Below are 16,132 nucleotides of genomic sequence, written 5' to 3'. Positions count from 1 at the left end.
TTTAGTATTTACTGACAATCGTTGTTTACCACAAATATTACTATGGAGTTTGGCGATTTTCTGTTCTATCTGTTCTATATTTATCCATTGCAACTCTACTATACGAAAAAATTCCTACTTCCCTATTCATTCATTCATTCATTCATTCATTCCTGTCATTATTTATTTTTGCTCAAATTATTCCAGGTTTACATGGTGGGACCCTATTACTCTAATCAAACACTTCAAATTTCGTTCTAGCATAGTCCCTTTATTTTCTGTCCGGATACTAAGAAAACGAGCTCTTATTATCCATAATTTGCTAAGGACTTACATATACCTATGTCAAGTAGTTTCAAAATTTCTAACCAATATGTGGGAAAAACAAATTTTCAGGCTGGGGATATAGCTCAGCAGCACAGCACCTGCCTGGCAAGCGTGAGGTCCTGAGTTTGATGCCTGGCAGCAAAAAAAAAAAAAGGAAAAAAAAGTAAACAAATTTTCATATGTATTTTTGTAAATTACCTCAAATCCTTCTCCAATGAAGATAAGAAAGGATTAAAAATGTAAGGAAAGAATAAAGCAAAGAAGGAAGGGAGGGAGCAAGAAAGGGAGGGAGGAAAAAAGGAACAAAAGAAGGAAAATATTTAAGTGCTTCTGTACATGCAATCTAAAAATTTCACTAAGGCATGTAAAATAAAGTATCTGACATAATAAGTATATCTCTAGTCTATGCTTGTAGCTATCATTTGTGTATTACATACGTGTAAGCAAACATTTAGTACCTTTCTCTTTATATATCTTGGTCAGAATGGGTCTCAAGCCAGCAGTGTTGTTCACCCACTCAATAATCCCACACTCATCATTCAGTGGAATAACTGCGTATGTTCGGATGTGAAGTTCTCTCCTACGAGATTCTGCATCTTTTCTTAAGCACTATTAAAGAAAAAGGTGCACATAAATTTAAAAAATTAGAATTAAAAATTTCTACATGCTACATCAAATATAGCTAAGAGCTTCACTTCACAGTAGAAGAATGCTAATGAAGGTTTACTATGTGTAGTACAGGTGAGTAACTGTTCTGAAAGGTAGAGAAGAAAACCTGGGATAGTACCCTCAATCTATTTTCAAACCACCTAAATGCCTTAGGCAAGTCCTTTGAAATTACTCACTACTAATATAGTAAGAATATTATGTTATAATATTGTACGTTATACTATTGTACTTATAAATTGAACAGTGACAAAATACTATTGTTTTTTATTATTTTATAGATATTACTGAAATGTGAAGTCCTTAGGGCCAAAGGATGGTGTTTAATTTTTTTTTTTCGTTTTTGTCTTTTTTGAGACAGGGTCTCGCTATGCAGTTCAGGCTGGCCTTGAGCTCACTTTGTAGCCCAGGCTGGTCTTGAACTTGCAATGATTCTCCGGCCTCAGCCTCCCGGGTGCTGGGATTATAGGCGTGCACCACCACGCCTAGAGGTGTTTAATTTTGATTGTCAAAAAAGCACATGAACAAAAATATGAGTTATATAACATCCTCAAAATGTATTTCTTACTATTATTTAATTATTATAGCTTTACTTCCAGAGCTATTTTTCTAGCACAAGAAAGCTTTGCATACTTAATGTGCTTAATCCAGATATACAAGTAAGAAAAAATAGTATAATGTTTAATTCTGGAACATTATGAAACAGGCAAATGAAGTATACATCTATGTGTAACTTCACATCTATTGCAACTTCATTTCAAAAGCACAATCACTGATCAAAACCACATGTAAATTCTAGGATTAAGGAGGCTCCATAAATGCCAGACAAATAGTATAGCAATTAAATCTCATATAAAAATCAGCCTGAGGCTTCTAAGATCAAAACAGTAAGATTACAGTAGTTTTTTCCACCATCAGGCTATTTTATTTGATCATGTTAATGAAAGGATGGAATAATAAAAAGCCTTAATCAGAAATATATGTAAGTTTACAAAGCCAAGGCACTTGATACTCAAATGAGAAACATGTCCAAGGAGCTTTGGGAAGAATATACTAGTTATTTAATAGTGAAGTAAAGTAGCAATTTATCAAACATTTTAAATGAAAATTAATCCTCATCATATTGCCTTTGAAATATTTTAAATGTAGTATTAATTTTTAAATTACTTTTGGTTAAACCAAACACAGATAATAATTGTGCCTTTTTTGTAGTTGCCCTGGTGCTAGGCATTGAACCTTCTGTGATCTATCACTGAGAAACACCTCCGGTCCATAACTTCTTAAAAATGAAACAAAGGGCGCTGGGGATTTAGCTCAGTGGCACAATGCCTGCCTGGCAAGTGCGAGGTTGTGAGTTCAATTCCCAGTACCGGAAAAAAACCAAAATCAAAAAAAACCAAAAAACAAATCAAAACAAGGGCCGGAGATACAGCTTAATGGCACAAGCACCTGCCTGGCAAGTGCACGGTCCTGAGTTCAATTCCTGGTAACAAAAAACAAAACAAAACAAGCAACAAGTTTGAGGGCAGCCTAGGCTCCAGGGCAGCCTGTGCTCAGTAGCGGGTTCAAGGCCAGCCTGAACTGCACAGTCTTTGAGACCCTGTCTCAAAATAGACAAATAAACACCCCCCAAAAATCACAAACAAAACAAATCACTTACTGCTTTACCTTTTCTATGTTAAAGGCTACAGACTTTTTCCTCCTAATAAAAAAGTACACCGAAGCAGGGTGTGGCAGCACATACTTGAAATTCCAGCACTCAAGAGGCTGGAGCAGGAGGAAAAGCCATGTGTTCGAAGGCACCCTGGACTATATAAGGGAGTTCAAGGCTACCCTGCACTACATAGTGAGACTCAGTCTCAAACAAACAAACAAACAAAACCAAAAAATAAATAAGTGAAAAAGGTAGACTGAAATGTGTGGGGACAGGTGTAGTGATGTATACCTATAATCCCAGCACTAAGGAGCCTGAGGCAGGAGGATTGCCAAGAGTTCAAAGCCAGCTTGGGGTACATAGTGAGTTCAAGGCCAGCCTGAACTACATAGTAACACCCTATCTCAAAATACAAAACAAAACAAAACAAAACAAACAAAAAAAGTCCCCTAAGAAATGTGTGGGGAGGGGACGGGAAGGAAAGACAAAAAAAATTGTAAAAAAAAAGTTTCATCTTTCCACAGTATCATTTATTTTTCACAAATTGAAAAAAAAAATATGCAATTATAAACTGGCTAGGGAATAATTCAAGATATATAAGATATATATATCTTATAAGATATATAAGATTCAAGATATATATAAGGTTATATATATAATTGCATAAAATATGCAATTATAAACTGGCTAGAGAATAATTCAAGATATGTAAGTATAATTCAAGATATATACACTGATAATAAAAGTTTAATGGGATTTCTTGTATCACTTTTGAGATAGATATCAACACCAATAGAACGTAAAAAATGCTAATAATTATTTCAATGAGGTAAATAAAAGTATAACTTTTTTCTAGCACTGAAACATAACCCAAATAAATCTAATATGCATATTTTATAGATATGTCATTAAATAGGAAATATTTTCCACATTAATATGGATATTTTTTCTGTAAAGCAATATTTGTTAAAAATTGAGACATGCAATTTTATTTGTGTATATACCTTGTCTTGATTACTTTCCTCTCACTGCTGAGAAAAAAATACCCAATGCCCAAAATTAAAGAAGGTTTATGTAGCTCACTGTTGGTGGAGGTTTCAGTCCATACTCAGCTGGCTCCCAGGCAGAGTGGCCCACGGCAGAGGGCAATAGGTCATGGTGGAATATAGCAAAAGCAACAAGAGCAAAAAGGAGAGCAGAGAGCAGCCTGTTTCCCTCCCTTACTTTGATGCAAACTATCCACCCCAGGGCAGGTGCAGCACTCACACCCATAATCCCAGCATTCGACCATGGATCAATCAAAAACTCTACAAGCCCGCCCCATGACTGCACGAGGCTTTGCGGGGACATCCAGACACAAACCATAACACACCTAAAATACTGAAAACTGGGATTTAAGCAGACACTTGTATATTCATGTTCAAAGCAACACTATTTATAGCACATAAAACATGGAAGCAACCCAAGGGTTCATCAATGGATAAAGGGTAGTATACATATGCAATGGAATATCAATCAATTTTAACAGGAAATTGTGAACCCTGAGTCATAATGACAAGTGAAATGATCCATTCGAAAGGAGAAATATTACATAATCCCATTTAAATTAATGGAGTCTGAAAGAATTGTTTGAGGCTGGAATGGACAGGAAACAAGGAGTTATTATTTAATAGAAACAGTTTCAACATGAGAAGATCTACAAAGTTCTGAAGGGTATGGCAGTGATGGCTGCATGTGAAATGGTTTAATGGTAAATCTTCTGTTATGTATGTTTTATCACAATAAAAGCAAGTGAAAATGAAAAGTACATTTCACTTCTTTTTCCTATGAGTGACCTGTCTGCATACTGACAAGCCTGTATCACTGACAGTAATTCTGGTAAGTATAAAATAAAAATTATCTCCAAACCTTATTAATCAATGAATTGAATTCCATTAGTCTACAGTCTTTTCTCAGGTCATCTTTAGGCTTACACATCATGATGTAGAACTTTCCATCTGATCCTTTTAAAGAGATCTTCTTTGGTTTTTGAAGAGAAGCAAGAATTTCCACCTACATAAGGATAAGTTTTAAGACCAAATTTCTCTGTTTAAATGTATCCATATTATAACTATTACATAACAAATAAAAATATGATAATCTATATTATATAGTAAATCTATATTTTAACAATTTCTTTTCATTATCTAAGATCTAAAAGAAGAATGGTTGCTTAGGAAACAGTTTCACTCTTTAGGCATGAGGGTGATAAAAAGATTACTTAATCAGCAAAATAAGCCAGGCATGGTGGTACAAGCCTGTAATCCCAGCATGAAGGAAGCTGAGGCAGGATGATCGTTGCAAGTTCAAGGCTAGCCTGAGCTACAAAGTCAGTTCAAGACCAGCTTGAACTGCATAGTCAGACACTATCTCAAAAAGACCAAAAAAAAAAAAAAAAACCAGCAAAAGAAGTACTTACACATGTAAATTGAGGCATTCCCTTTAAAATAGTCATAGTAGTTAAGATTTTTGAAATATTTAAGATTTATGAAAGACCTTTCAAACTTGGTTCTTGTTTTTTCTTTTTCTTTTTGCTTTTTTCTTTTTTTTGAGACAGGGTCTCATTATGCAGTGCAGGCTGGCCTTGAGCTCACTTTGTAGCCCAGGGTGGTCTTGAGCTTGCAACAATCCTCCTGCCTCAGCCTCCTAAGTGCTGGGATTACAGATATGAGCCACCATGCCCAGCTCAAACTCTGTTCTTCATTTAAGAACTGATCAATAACTGAAAATAATTTGACTTTTGAAAAGAAAAAACCTAAAATCAAGTTTACCTAGTGAAGGGATAAGATGAACAAAGTTACAAACAAAAATGACAACAATAAAAATAATTAATAATAATGCATTATGTGGTTGGATAATTGGCTATGAAAGAACAAATGTTCTGAGCCATAAAAATAGTAGGATACATATAAATCTTTCAGAAGTATTTCCTTAGGAAAAATGCTCTAGTACCATTTCTTTAAAAATAATCAGGGGCAGGGATGTAGTTCAGCGGCCTAAGCACCTGCCTAGTAAGCACAAGGTCCTGAGTTTGATTCGCAGTACAAAAAAAAAAAAAAGCTTAAACTTAGTTGGTTAATACCAACATTATGGTTTGCTGCATAAAGTGATCATGTGTAGCCAGGCACAGTGGCACACGACTAATCGCAGCACTCAGAAGGCAGGGTGAGGAGGGTCAGTGCGAATAGGAGGCCAGCCAGGATTACACAGCACAAGATCAGCCTGAACTACACGGTGGGAGACCCTGTCTCAAAAAGAGAAACAAACAAACAAAAAATCATATGTCTAAAGCTACATTTCACACTTGAAAAAAAAAAAAAAACAAGCTCTGATTTTCACTTCTTCCCATGAAGCAAATAAAACTTGTATTTTATTTTTTCTCTTTTCTATTTTGAGGACAAAAAAGAATATGGAAAAATTAAATTCTGAAAACAAATAAGGATTAGAGTTACACTGAAACAATATGAGCATGTTGAAAAAAATAAAATATTGAGTTAAACGCAGAATTTTTATAATTGAGTTTTCTTTTTATTTTTTTTTGGTACTGGGAATCGAATTCAGGACCTGCACTGTTGCTGTATCCCCAGCCCCTATCAGTAAATTTTCTACAATCAGTATAAGACAGTTTTACATTTCTGTATTTCCTTTTTTCTCTGCAAATAAGATTCATTTAGATTCTTAGCTTGACTTGAAGTTTTTAACTAAATTTTAATAGTATAGTTATAGACATACAAAACTATAGTTTACCGTATCATCAAAACCTGCAATATAGGCCCAATGTCCAGGAAATGGGTCATGATTAGTATGGGCACCCGGAATTGATGGAAGAGTAGGTATCATGACTGACTGCAAGGGAATGAGGATCTCACTAAACGTTGCTTCTTCTACCAGCCTCTTTAGCATTTTAAAATGAGTGCTCATGCTTAATGTGGAGCTACTTCCATCAACCTGAAAAAAGAAAACAGCACATTTTATCTTTGTTTGCTTTGAATTATAAAACATTTTACCAAATAAACATTTCACTTTTACACTTTCTTAATTATGAATGTTCAGCAGTATAGCTTTTAAAGTCTCCCCCTCCTACCCAAACTGGGGATTGAATGCAGGGACTTTTCAGGAGCTACATTCCCATCTTAAAGTTCTCTTTTACCCGAGGACTGTTTAATGACTAAAGGAGGTAAATGAGGTCTATGATTGATTATCAGACATTAAAAAATTTAAAAAGATCTATAAGTTAAATTCTTTTTGGGAGTATCAAATCTCATTCTGCAGCAAATGATAAACTCTGCTAAATTTCTCATTTAGTGTAAAACTCATGCATTTCATTGCACAAGGAGCTATGTGTTTGATTATGGGTTATTCCAACAGATTATAGTAGCGATATCCAATATAAAGTATATGTACCTTTAAAAATCTCAAAACTTCTGAATTCCTAAGTGTAGCTTGCCAGGAAGATTTCAGATAAAAAACTGGAAACCTGTATATATAATGTACTTATACAGTGCCAGTGTTTAATAAACTGGCTATCATCATAACACTGTTTTTTTCTGTCTTTTTGAAACAGGGTCTTGCAGTTCAGGCTGGCCTTGAGCTCACTTTGTAGCCCAGGCTGCTCTGGAAATTGTAACGATTGTCCTGCCTCTGCCTCCCAAGTGCTGGGATTATAGGTGTCTGCCACCATGCCTGGCGTAACACTGTTTTTGATAATGTTAAGTTCATTAGAGGGCAAAGAGAATTAATAGAGATAATAAAAACAGATTACCCCCTTTTAAAAGTGTATTCATAAAAGGTAAGATACAGGGTAATCTGCATACATGTATTTTTAAAATCTAGAAACAATTAATAGACTTTGAATACTGTCTCTGTCAAGAGAAATCTGGCTGTTTGCCTTATAGTGTCTCCAAGCCCTCCCTCCTATTTTTTGAGAGGGGGTCCTGCTAAATCGCCCAGGATGAATTCAAACTTGTGCTCCTCACACTTCAGCCCCTGAATAGCTTGGATTATGGGCATGTACCACTGTCTGGCTGTGTCTGTCAGCCTTCCTCCTTTTAAAAAATCTTCCCTACACATTTCAGGTTTTTTCTCCAATTGTTAGGTAGAAGTAGTGAGTCATTCCTGTAACTGTTTTCCTACTTTGTAAGTGTTATGGTTTGTCTAGATGTCCCCCACCTTCCAAAGCCTCAAGTGGTCATAGGGTTTTTTTTGTAAGTGGCAGAATCTAGAGTATGTGACTGATTGGTAGTGGGATGCTGGGATGGAGGGAGTTGAGATTAAGGGTGGGTGATTGCTGAGTCAGTCCACTGACTGGAAAGGCATCACCGTAATCCCAGCAGATTTGATACAATACAAGGGTCAGAAAGAGCCGTCTCTCTCCTCCTTGCTTGCCTTTGCTGTGTTCTGTGACCACGAACTGTTTCTCCTCTGGAATTCCCCTCTGCCAAGCCACCCTGCCCCAGACCCAGCTGATAATGGACTGAAAACTCTACAAAGTCTACAAACTACTTTAAGTAACTGAATATTTTATACATATATTTTTATTATTTAATACATTAGAAGAAATTTAAAAATCATTAGGATAAATCATATAGGGGGTGGGACTATAGCTCACAAGTACCATACTTGTCTGCCTTGCACAAGGCCTTGGATTTGATTCCCAGCCCCTTCCAAAAAAAAAATCATATCAGATTTTTACATTTTTTTTTATAGTATACATTACATTTTATTTTTATAGTATACAATCTGATACACTGTGAAAAATCCTATCAGATTTTTACATTTTTTAATAGTATACATTACATTTTATTTTTATAGTATACAATCTGATACACTGTGATATATATGTATACTTACATATTTTAGATTTTTTTTTTTTTTTTTTTTTGGTACTGGGAATCGAACTCAAGAACTCAAGAACTCGCACTTGCCAGCACAGGCAGGCGCTGTGCTGCTGAGCTATATCCCCAGCCCACAGAATTTTTATTTAATTAACAAAATGAAAGAAAAACATATCAAATCATGTTTTATAGAAAATTACTTAATGCTAGTCTATATGCAATAAAGATCTATGGTAGTACCGATTTGTTGCATAATTCTAGAAGCTTGTCAGTTAGACGCGTTGCATCTCCAACAAATTTTTCTAACGATGATTTCATATTGATAGCTTTATTTAGGATTTCCTTGCATCTGTTCACACGCATAGGATAAGAGGACTGTCATTAAAAAAAAAAAGTTAAGTGGAATTGTAATGAGACTTTTAGAAAGTTGAAAACTTGACAAAAATCCAACTGAAAAAGTACTTGTGATGTGAATTTATACTGATAAATTTCTTGGAAATCAACTTGGTAATACCATTTCTCAGAAATGTGAAAAAATACAGATTTGTCTATCTGTGTTACAACAGCAAAAAAATACAAATAATCTCATGACCAACTAAATAAAGCTATTTTGGAATTTTATGTATCTAAAAATGTACCCTCAAAGAATACTGGTCATATGGAGATACTGCAATTGAAAAATATAAAAATATACTTCAATGTAATTCGAATTCAGTATGAAAACATACTTAGAAAATCTATATACAAAATTATAATAAAGTATTTATGAAAAGTAGAGGGCATAAATTTTAACTTTAAATCTCTCTGTATTTTCTAAATTCTCTAAAATATTTATTTTATATATTTCTACTAGTAATACAATAGTTCTTTTGGTATTGCTCAATTCAGGTGTTTTGGATTAAAATTCTTGGAAAAAAATGGACTACTATAATAGTGTACTAGACTTCGTAAAGAAAACATGTTTAATTTTTTATCTTAAATATACTAGCCACAAAAAAAAGAGAAAATATATATGCACACATAAACATGAAGCATGTCACTTTGCTTCCTATGGTATCTCCCTTTCTTTTCGAGACAAGGTCTCACTATGCATTGCAGACTGGTCTTGAACTCATTTATGTAGCTGAGGCTGGCCTTGAATTCACGGAGATACTCCTGCCTTAGCCTTCCCAGTGCTGAGATTACAGATGTGTGCCACCAAGCCCGGCATCTCCCAATATAAAATGAAGTGTAATACTATAATTTCTTTTTAAAAAGTACTTAAATTACTCACCAAATATAGATTGGAAACCCTACAATGTTCATCTATTAACATTAAATAATGAATGCCATATAAAGTAGTAAGAGACATTCTGGTGATTAACATGTTACCTTTGACACAGCTGTCATCATCCACATTGCTTGCTGAGGATAGGCTAGAAACACTTTGGCTATTATTTCCATCAAGACAACAAAAACTTCATCATAGGAATGACAAATTCGAGAGATCAATTGTGAAAAAGCAGTCAAAAACTGATATGGAGCTAACTGATTTGTATGCTCTGTGATAACCTTATTTATTTTAGCCAAGTCATTTCTCATCTGTACACGATCAGAACGGCCAGCTAGAAAAAAAATCATTTTAGAAACAGTAAGGAAATAAAATCCAATAATATCAGTTCATGTCACAGAAGAAAAATTATAGGTATGTATGTATGTATTTATTTATTGAGACAGCGTCTCACTATATAGCTCAGGCTGGCCTCAAACTCACGATCCTCCTGGTTCATCCTCTGAAGTGCTGAGATTACAGGCAACTGCAAACATGCCTAGTAAAATTCTTTTTTTCTTTTAATTTTAAAAAATTTTTATTAGTACATGTTTGCAGTACCTAACGATTACATTCCTCACTGGGAGTTACTACTGCATGTGTAGCAGATCTTCATTCTTTTTACTTCCCCTTCTTCCACTCTTCCTATTCCCAAAACTGTTTTAACAGCTTCAAAATATATTACTTCCATGCCCAAAGCTATAGCACTTGCCAGTTTATGAAAAAGAGGTGGCTCTGTACAAGTAGCATAAAGGCCAACAGTCATTAATTTTTTCCAATCATTGTAATTTGTAGGGTAACTTATTTGGCTTAAACTAACATCTTTTATTTATTTATTCTTTTAAACTAACACCTTTTAATACATGTTGGATTCAAACTTGAAAACCCTGAATTGTAACTACTTTATAATGATTTGTCTTTCTATTCCCTTCCCCTATTTATACAGCATTTTCATAAAATTCACCCTAGCTTTTAGTAGATTAGATTGTCAAGCCTATACCCCAGCTTTTAGTAAATGAAACTGTCAAGCTAAGACTATACCAAAGTTACATTTCTTCCTAGTCCCTTAAAATTTTTACAAGAGTTATACCTTTTTCCCATTCGAATGCCTTAGCACCAAAATCAAGCCATAGTGATAGCATTCGGGGCATTGACTGATATATGAACTGGTTTCCATACTGTAGGGATCTGTAATTACATAAATAAAAATATTATTAGCATAATCTTGTTTTTATGAGTTAAACTTTAAAGAAAGACTAACAATTCAGTCATATATAGCCTTCTGACAAACATGGTGTCAATGTTTCTTCCTAATAGGTTATTTTTGATGCCTCTCTTCCTTTTTTTTGGTTTTTGGAGGTAAGACCTCACGATGTAGTTCAGGCTGGCCTTGAACTCATTATGTAGCTTATGCCAGCCTCAAACTTGTGGTAATCCTCCTGCCTCAGCCTCCCAACTGCTAGTATTAGAGGAATGCGCCACCACGCCTGGCAATATTCTTAGATCTTTATGGTCTCTACCAAAAATAATAAAATAAAAAATAATAAAAGGTCAGAGCTAGTCAAAGTCCTGTCAATCCTTTAAAACTGTCCTTCATTTATATTTAACATGCCTTCATTTATATTTAATGGTCATAAGGTTAGGTCAGGTCCATAATTATTTTTTCTTGAAAATCACAACAACTTGGTCACCACAATTCCTCATTACTTCCTTTCAACAAATAATGGAGCAATATTCCCGAAATTTAGGCTACCACGCTTTCCCCTGTTCATTATAGTATATGAAATACTGCCTGGGAGTCAAAATATCCACGATCTTATTTCTCTGTAATTTTCCAATCTTCACCAGTACATGCTATTCATCAAGCCTAGTTTCTTTCTTTTTTTCTTTTTGAGACAGGGTCTTCCTATACTGCTCAGGCTGCCCTTGAGCTCACTTTGTAGCCCAGGCTGGTCTTGAACTTTTAATGATCCTCCTGCCTCAGCCTCCCAAGTGCTGGGATGACAGACATGCACCACCATGCTGAGCCAAGCCTAGTTTCTTTACCATCCTGTGAGCAAACCACGCAATCTTATTCCTTGTTAAATCTGTGAAGTTACTAATGTTCTCTCCTTACTGTAACATTTTTTGAAGATTGGCCATCAGTTTATTTTATTAAAAAATTTTTATTGTATGTAATTATGGCTTCAACATCATAAAGCTAGTAACTTAAGTTTTGATCTCAGATATGCCCAAAGTCAATGCCTACTACACTTGTCTGATCCACTTCTGGTATCTCAGTAACATTAAAAAGATATGTCTGATATTTACATTATTTTGGTATCTGCTCACATATTCTTCAGTGTACTATTATATAAATGTTTTATGTACTTGAGACTTCTATTTTTATTATTTTGGTACTGGGACTCAAACTCAGGATCTTGTACTTGGAGGCAGGCACTGTGAAACTGAGCTATATCCCCAGCCCTCGCCCTCTCTTTAAACTTTAGCTCCTTGAGGGCAAACATTTATACTTAATCAGTAAAAAAAAAAAAGAAAAAAAAAAAAGCTATTCAAGATAAACTCAGTTATTCAGATAAATACATCCAAATAGTTAACCTATCAAACATTACTACTTCTTAGGAGTTAATAATGCATGAAAATTTAAACAGTAAGCATGACATCACACAATGCATTATTTGACTATAATATACTGATATATGGAACTAAAAGTTATATTTCACTTGCTATCTAGTTTATAAACAAGCTGTTCTACGTATAATGTCAAAATTATTTTCTTTACCCTATTTTTCATAGGAATGGACTAGAAGAAAATATTTCATTACAATTTAACCATGAAATGTAGGCTTATAGAAGGTTTAGAGCCTTCTATATTCTACGGTTGGGGACTTGGGGGATGAGGATCTGGAATGAAAAGAACTTTTATTACATATTCTCAGCACTGTTGAATTCTTTTAAATATATTAATATATTATATTTCCACTAAAAAGTTATTTTTTTAAAAAAAAAATTACATCCAGGAAACAATTTATATTTCATCAGAGACAAGAGGCTGAATCAATGATAAAGGAGAAAATACGTTCAATATGTTAAAATACGTGGTAACAGTCACCCTGACATACTTAATCTGCAGACAAGCAGTTCTCACACTCACCTTCCGAAATGAAGCACTATATACCTGATGAGGTCACCCTGCTTTTCCATTTTGTTGTCTGTTACCATAGGCATCAATTTGTCATAGTACTTGGCAAGGTAGAAATGTCCATCTTCCCACTCTGGCCGGAACAAGATAACATCCTGCAAGAAAGAACAAAGGCAATATCCAAGAGCATCACACACTGCACTGGGAAGTCAGAATGAATGGGTGATTAAGGGTCAAAAGTATAAGACCCATACACAGTTGAAGCTGTTGCATGTGACTTCAGTTTGCTATATAATATTTCGTGATAGCATCATACAACATTTTATCCATTCTATAACTGATTGAGATATTTCCAGTATAAAACCCAGAAATAATAACGTTGTATACTTTCTTGAACACATCCTGTAGGGACATACTGGGGTCATATTATATTCTGGATATAAGCCTCTTATCATTTAGATGTATTACAAGTACCTTCTATCTGCAGCTTGCTTCTAATTTAAAATGGTATCTTCTGATAAACAGAAGATGCTTCTCTTACAGTCAATGTTGTGGTGTGTTTAAGAAGTTCTCACCTGGCATGGTGGAACACACCTATAATCTCAGCACTCTGGGAGTCTGAGGTAGGAGGATTGCAAATTTGAATTCAGCCTAGGCAAGTTAGTGAAGCCCTGTCTTTTTTTTTTTTTTTTTTGGTCTTTTTGAGACAGGCTCTCGCCATGCAGTTCAGGCTGGCCTTGAGCTCACTTTGTAGCCCAGGCTGGCCTTGAATTCATAATGATCCGCCTGCCTCAGCCTCCTGAGTGCTGGGATTATAGGCATGCCGCCACCACGCCCAGCTGAAGCCCTGTTTTAAAGTAATTTTTTATAGGGCTAGAGACACAGCTCACTATGAAGGCTATGGGTTTAATTCTCACTCCTGCAAGCAAAAAAAGCTCTCTCCTAGACCAATTAAGTAACTGAAAGCCATTTGTGTTTATAGTATGAAGAAGGAATCAAGTTTGATATTTTTTTCCCTGTAAGGTGATCCAAATGATACCCGTTTTCCTGATCCAAAGGATACAACATTTACTGAAAAGACTGTATTTTTTATTATATAATGCCTTATAGAATCTATCTGCGCTCTCTGTTCTGTTCTACTGGTTTATTTCTCAACTTGAGAGGATTACACAGCCATTTGTTTTTAACATCACTGTCTTAATCACTGTAGTTTTAAAATAAGTCTTGATATGTATGCTGGTTACTCTATTTCACCCTGCAGATGTATTTGGCACTGTTTAGTCTTTTAATCCTGCTCAAGGGCCCCGAATTTGACACTGATGATTTATATCACTGGGTTTATTTGCTGTCTGGCTTTCTGTGAGTTTCAGGAAACAGGAAGTTGTAATAGCAGATTAGTGGGCAGGAAGAAAGTGAGGTCAAAGTCTTTCTACTCTATTTTTTCCTGCTGGGATATAGTTGACAATGGGTTTATTACCTCCCCTAGTGTTACATTCTGATTTGACTGCCCCTTCCTAAAAAATAGCTCTTTTTACAGATCCCAGTACAGGTTCTCTCCTCTTAATCTTTCAGATCTACATGGGGCAAGGTTTCCTGTTATTGCTAGAAATAGGGTAGTTTTACCATCCTTTGTTGATTTCCTTTAACCTACTTTTTCATTAAACTCTCGAATTCTTTTGATTTGTCACCTATTTTCTGACTGCATCTAATCTCATTCAGTATTGTACAGAGTGTCTTGGATAATTAGTGAAGATTAAGAAAATGTAACTAATACTACATGAGATCCTAAGTTATTCTAGACACAAAAAGAACATCAATGACAAAACTGGTAGTACAGTATCGTGCTAATTTCTTAGATCTGATTATTGTACTATGGTTCTAAACGATACTATAATTATGGAAAAATGTAATGAAGGGGAGAGATGAGAATTCTCTATACTTTCTGCAATTCAATATTTAAGTTTATTTCAAAATAAAAATTTAAAAATAAAAGTGCTAGAGAGAAAAAATGTTTCTGATTCTTCTCAGTTTTTCAATTTCTACACAAATTTTATTTTTTAAGTTACTTTTTTGAGACAGGGTCTCACTCTATAGTTTAGGCTGGTGTCAAATTTGTTTCAGCTTCCCTAGTGCAAGGATTACAGGCATGGGCCACATGAATTTCTACATAAATTTAAAATATGATTGTCAATATAATTTCATACTTAAGCATATAGTTTTTTGACAAATATATAAGCCCGCTGAAACTATCACTCCAATCAAGACAATGAACGTACCTAACTTTTCCAAATGTCTCCATGCCACCTTTGCCACCAATCTCCTCCCACCCACTAGCCAGGCAACTACTGACATGATTCATAGCAATTTATTTTTGCCCTTTCACTATACCATAATTTGTTTAACCATTCTCTATGGATGGCCACCTAGGCTATTCTGTGTGTGACTAAAGCTGCTAGTCTTTTGATGGACATATGCAGTGACTTCTCTTGGATAAAGGAACAAAATGACTAGGTAGGTCTATGTTAGGTGCATGTTATCTGCTTATTTTCCGACCTGCAATGGTGAGAGGTCTGAGGACTTTCGCTGTTCTGTGTGAAGTGGATCTGTGATTTAAAAAATTCACTTCTTTCTAATGATTACTGATGTCTTTCCATGATCTTTTTAGCCATTAATATGTACTCTTTGGGAAGTGTGTATTGAAGACTTTGGCAGATCTTTAAATTGAGGTGTTTGTCTTATCAAATTTAGAATTCTTCATACTTTGAATACATTTTCTTTGTCAGATACATGTACACTGTATTTCCTCCCAATCTATGGGCTTACTTTCTCATTTTGTTCTCAGTGTCTTTTCTATAGCATGTTTTAACTTTGATGGAAACCCAACTTTCCAGCTTCTGTTTCATAGTTAATGCTTTGTGTAACCAAAGATACTTTTGCCTAACTTAAGGTTGTGAAGATTATATTTTTTTCATCTGGAAGTTTATAAGTGTAGCTTTTGTTTAGGTGTATAATTCACTTTGAAGTAACTTAAGGCAGTAAGGTAGGAGTCAAAGATTATGTTTTCCTCATACAGACTTCTAGCTGCTCAAGAACTACTTGAAAAAAAAAAGAACTAGTTGCTTGCAAATTATGTTTTAAATCACTTTCTTGCTGATTTAAAGAAAATTAATTTTTATAATTTT

At 34.8% G+C, this 16,132-nt stretch overlaps 1 protein-coding gene across 2 annotated transcripts in view; it reads right to left on the bottom strand.

The window, feature by feature from the left end:
* Atr (ATR serine/threonine kinase) overlaps positions 1 to 16,132 on the bottom strand; it is a 103,278-nt gene that overhangs the window by 11,422 nt on the left and 75,724 nt on the right. For both annotated transcript variants that reach the window (XM_005407741.2, XM_013506249.1), the window contains 7 exons: positions 12,963 to 13,105; positions 10,899 to 10,996; positions 9,871 to 10,103; positions 8,740 to 8,874; positions 6,413 to 6,613; positions 4,535 to 4,678; positions 765 to 915 (listed from right to left, as the gene is read on the bottom strand). In XM_005407741.2, the coding sequence (XP_005407798.1) occupies positions 765 to 915; positions 4,535 to 4,678; positions 6,413 to 6,613; positions 8,740 to 8,874; positions 9,871 to 10,103; positions 10,899 to 10,996; positions 12,963 to 13,105 (1,105 nt within the window). The remainder of the gene's footprint in view (positions 1 to 764; positions 916 to 4,534; positions 4,679 to 6,412; positions 6,614 to 8,739; positions 8,875 to 9,870; positions 10,104 to 10,898; positions 10,997 to 12,962; positions 13,106 to 16,132) is intronic.

Source organism: Chinchilla lanigera, unplaced genomic scaffold (assembly GCF_000276665.1).
Source record: "Chinchilla lanigera isolate Chin_1 unplaced genomic scaffold, ChiLan1.0 scaffold00107, whole genome shotgun sequence".
NCBI lineage: Eukaryota > Metazoa > Chordata > Mammalia > Rodentia > Chinchillidae > Chinchilla > Chinchilla lanigera.
The sequence above is the reverse complement of the archived record's forward strand: the minus strand, read 5'-3'. Positions and strand labels throughout refer to the sequence as shown.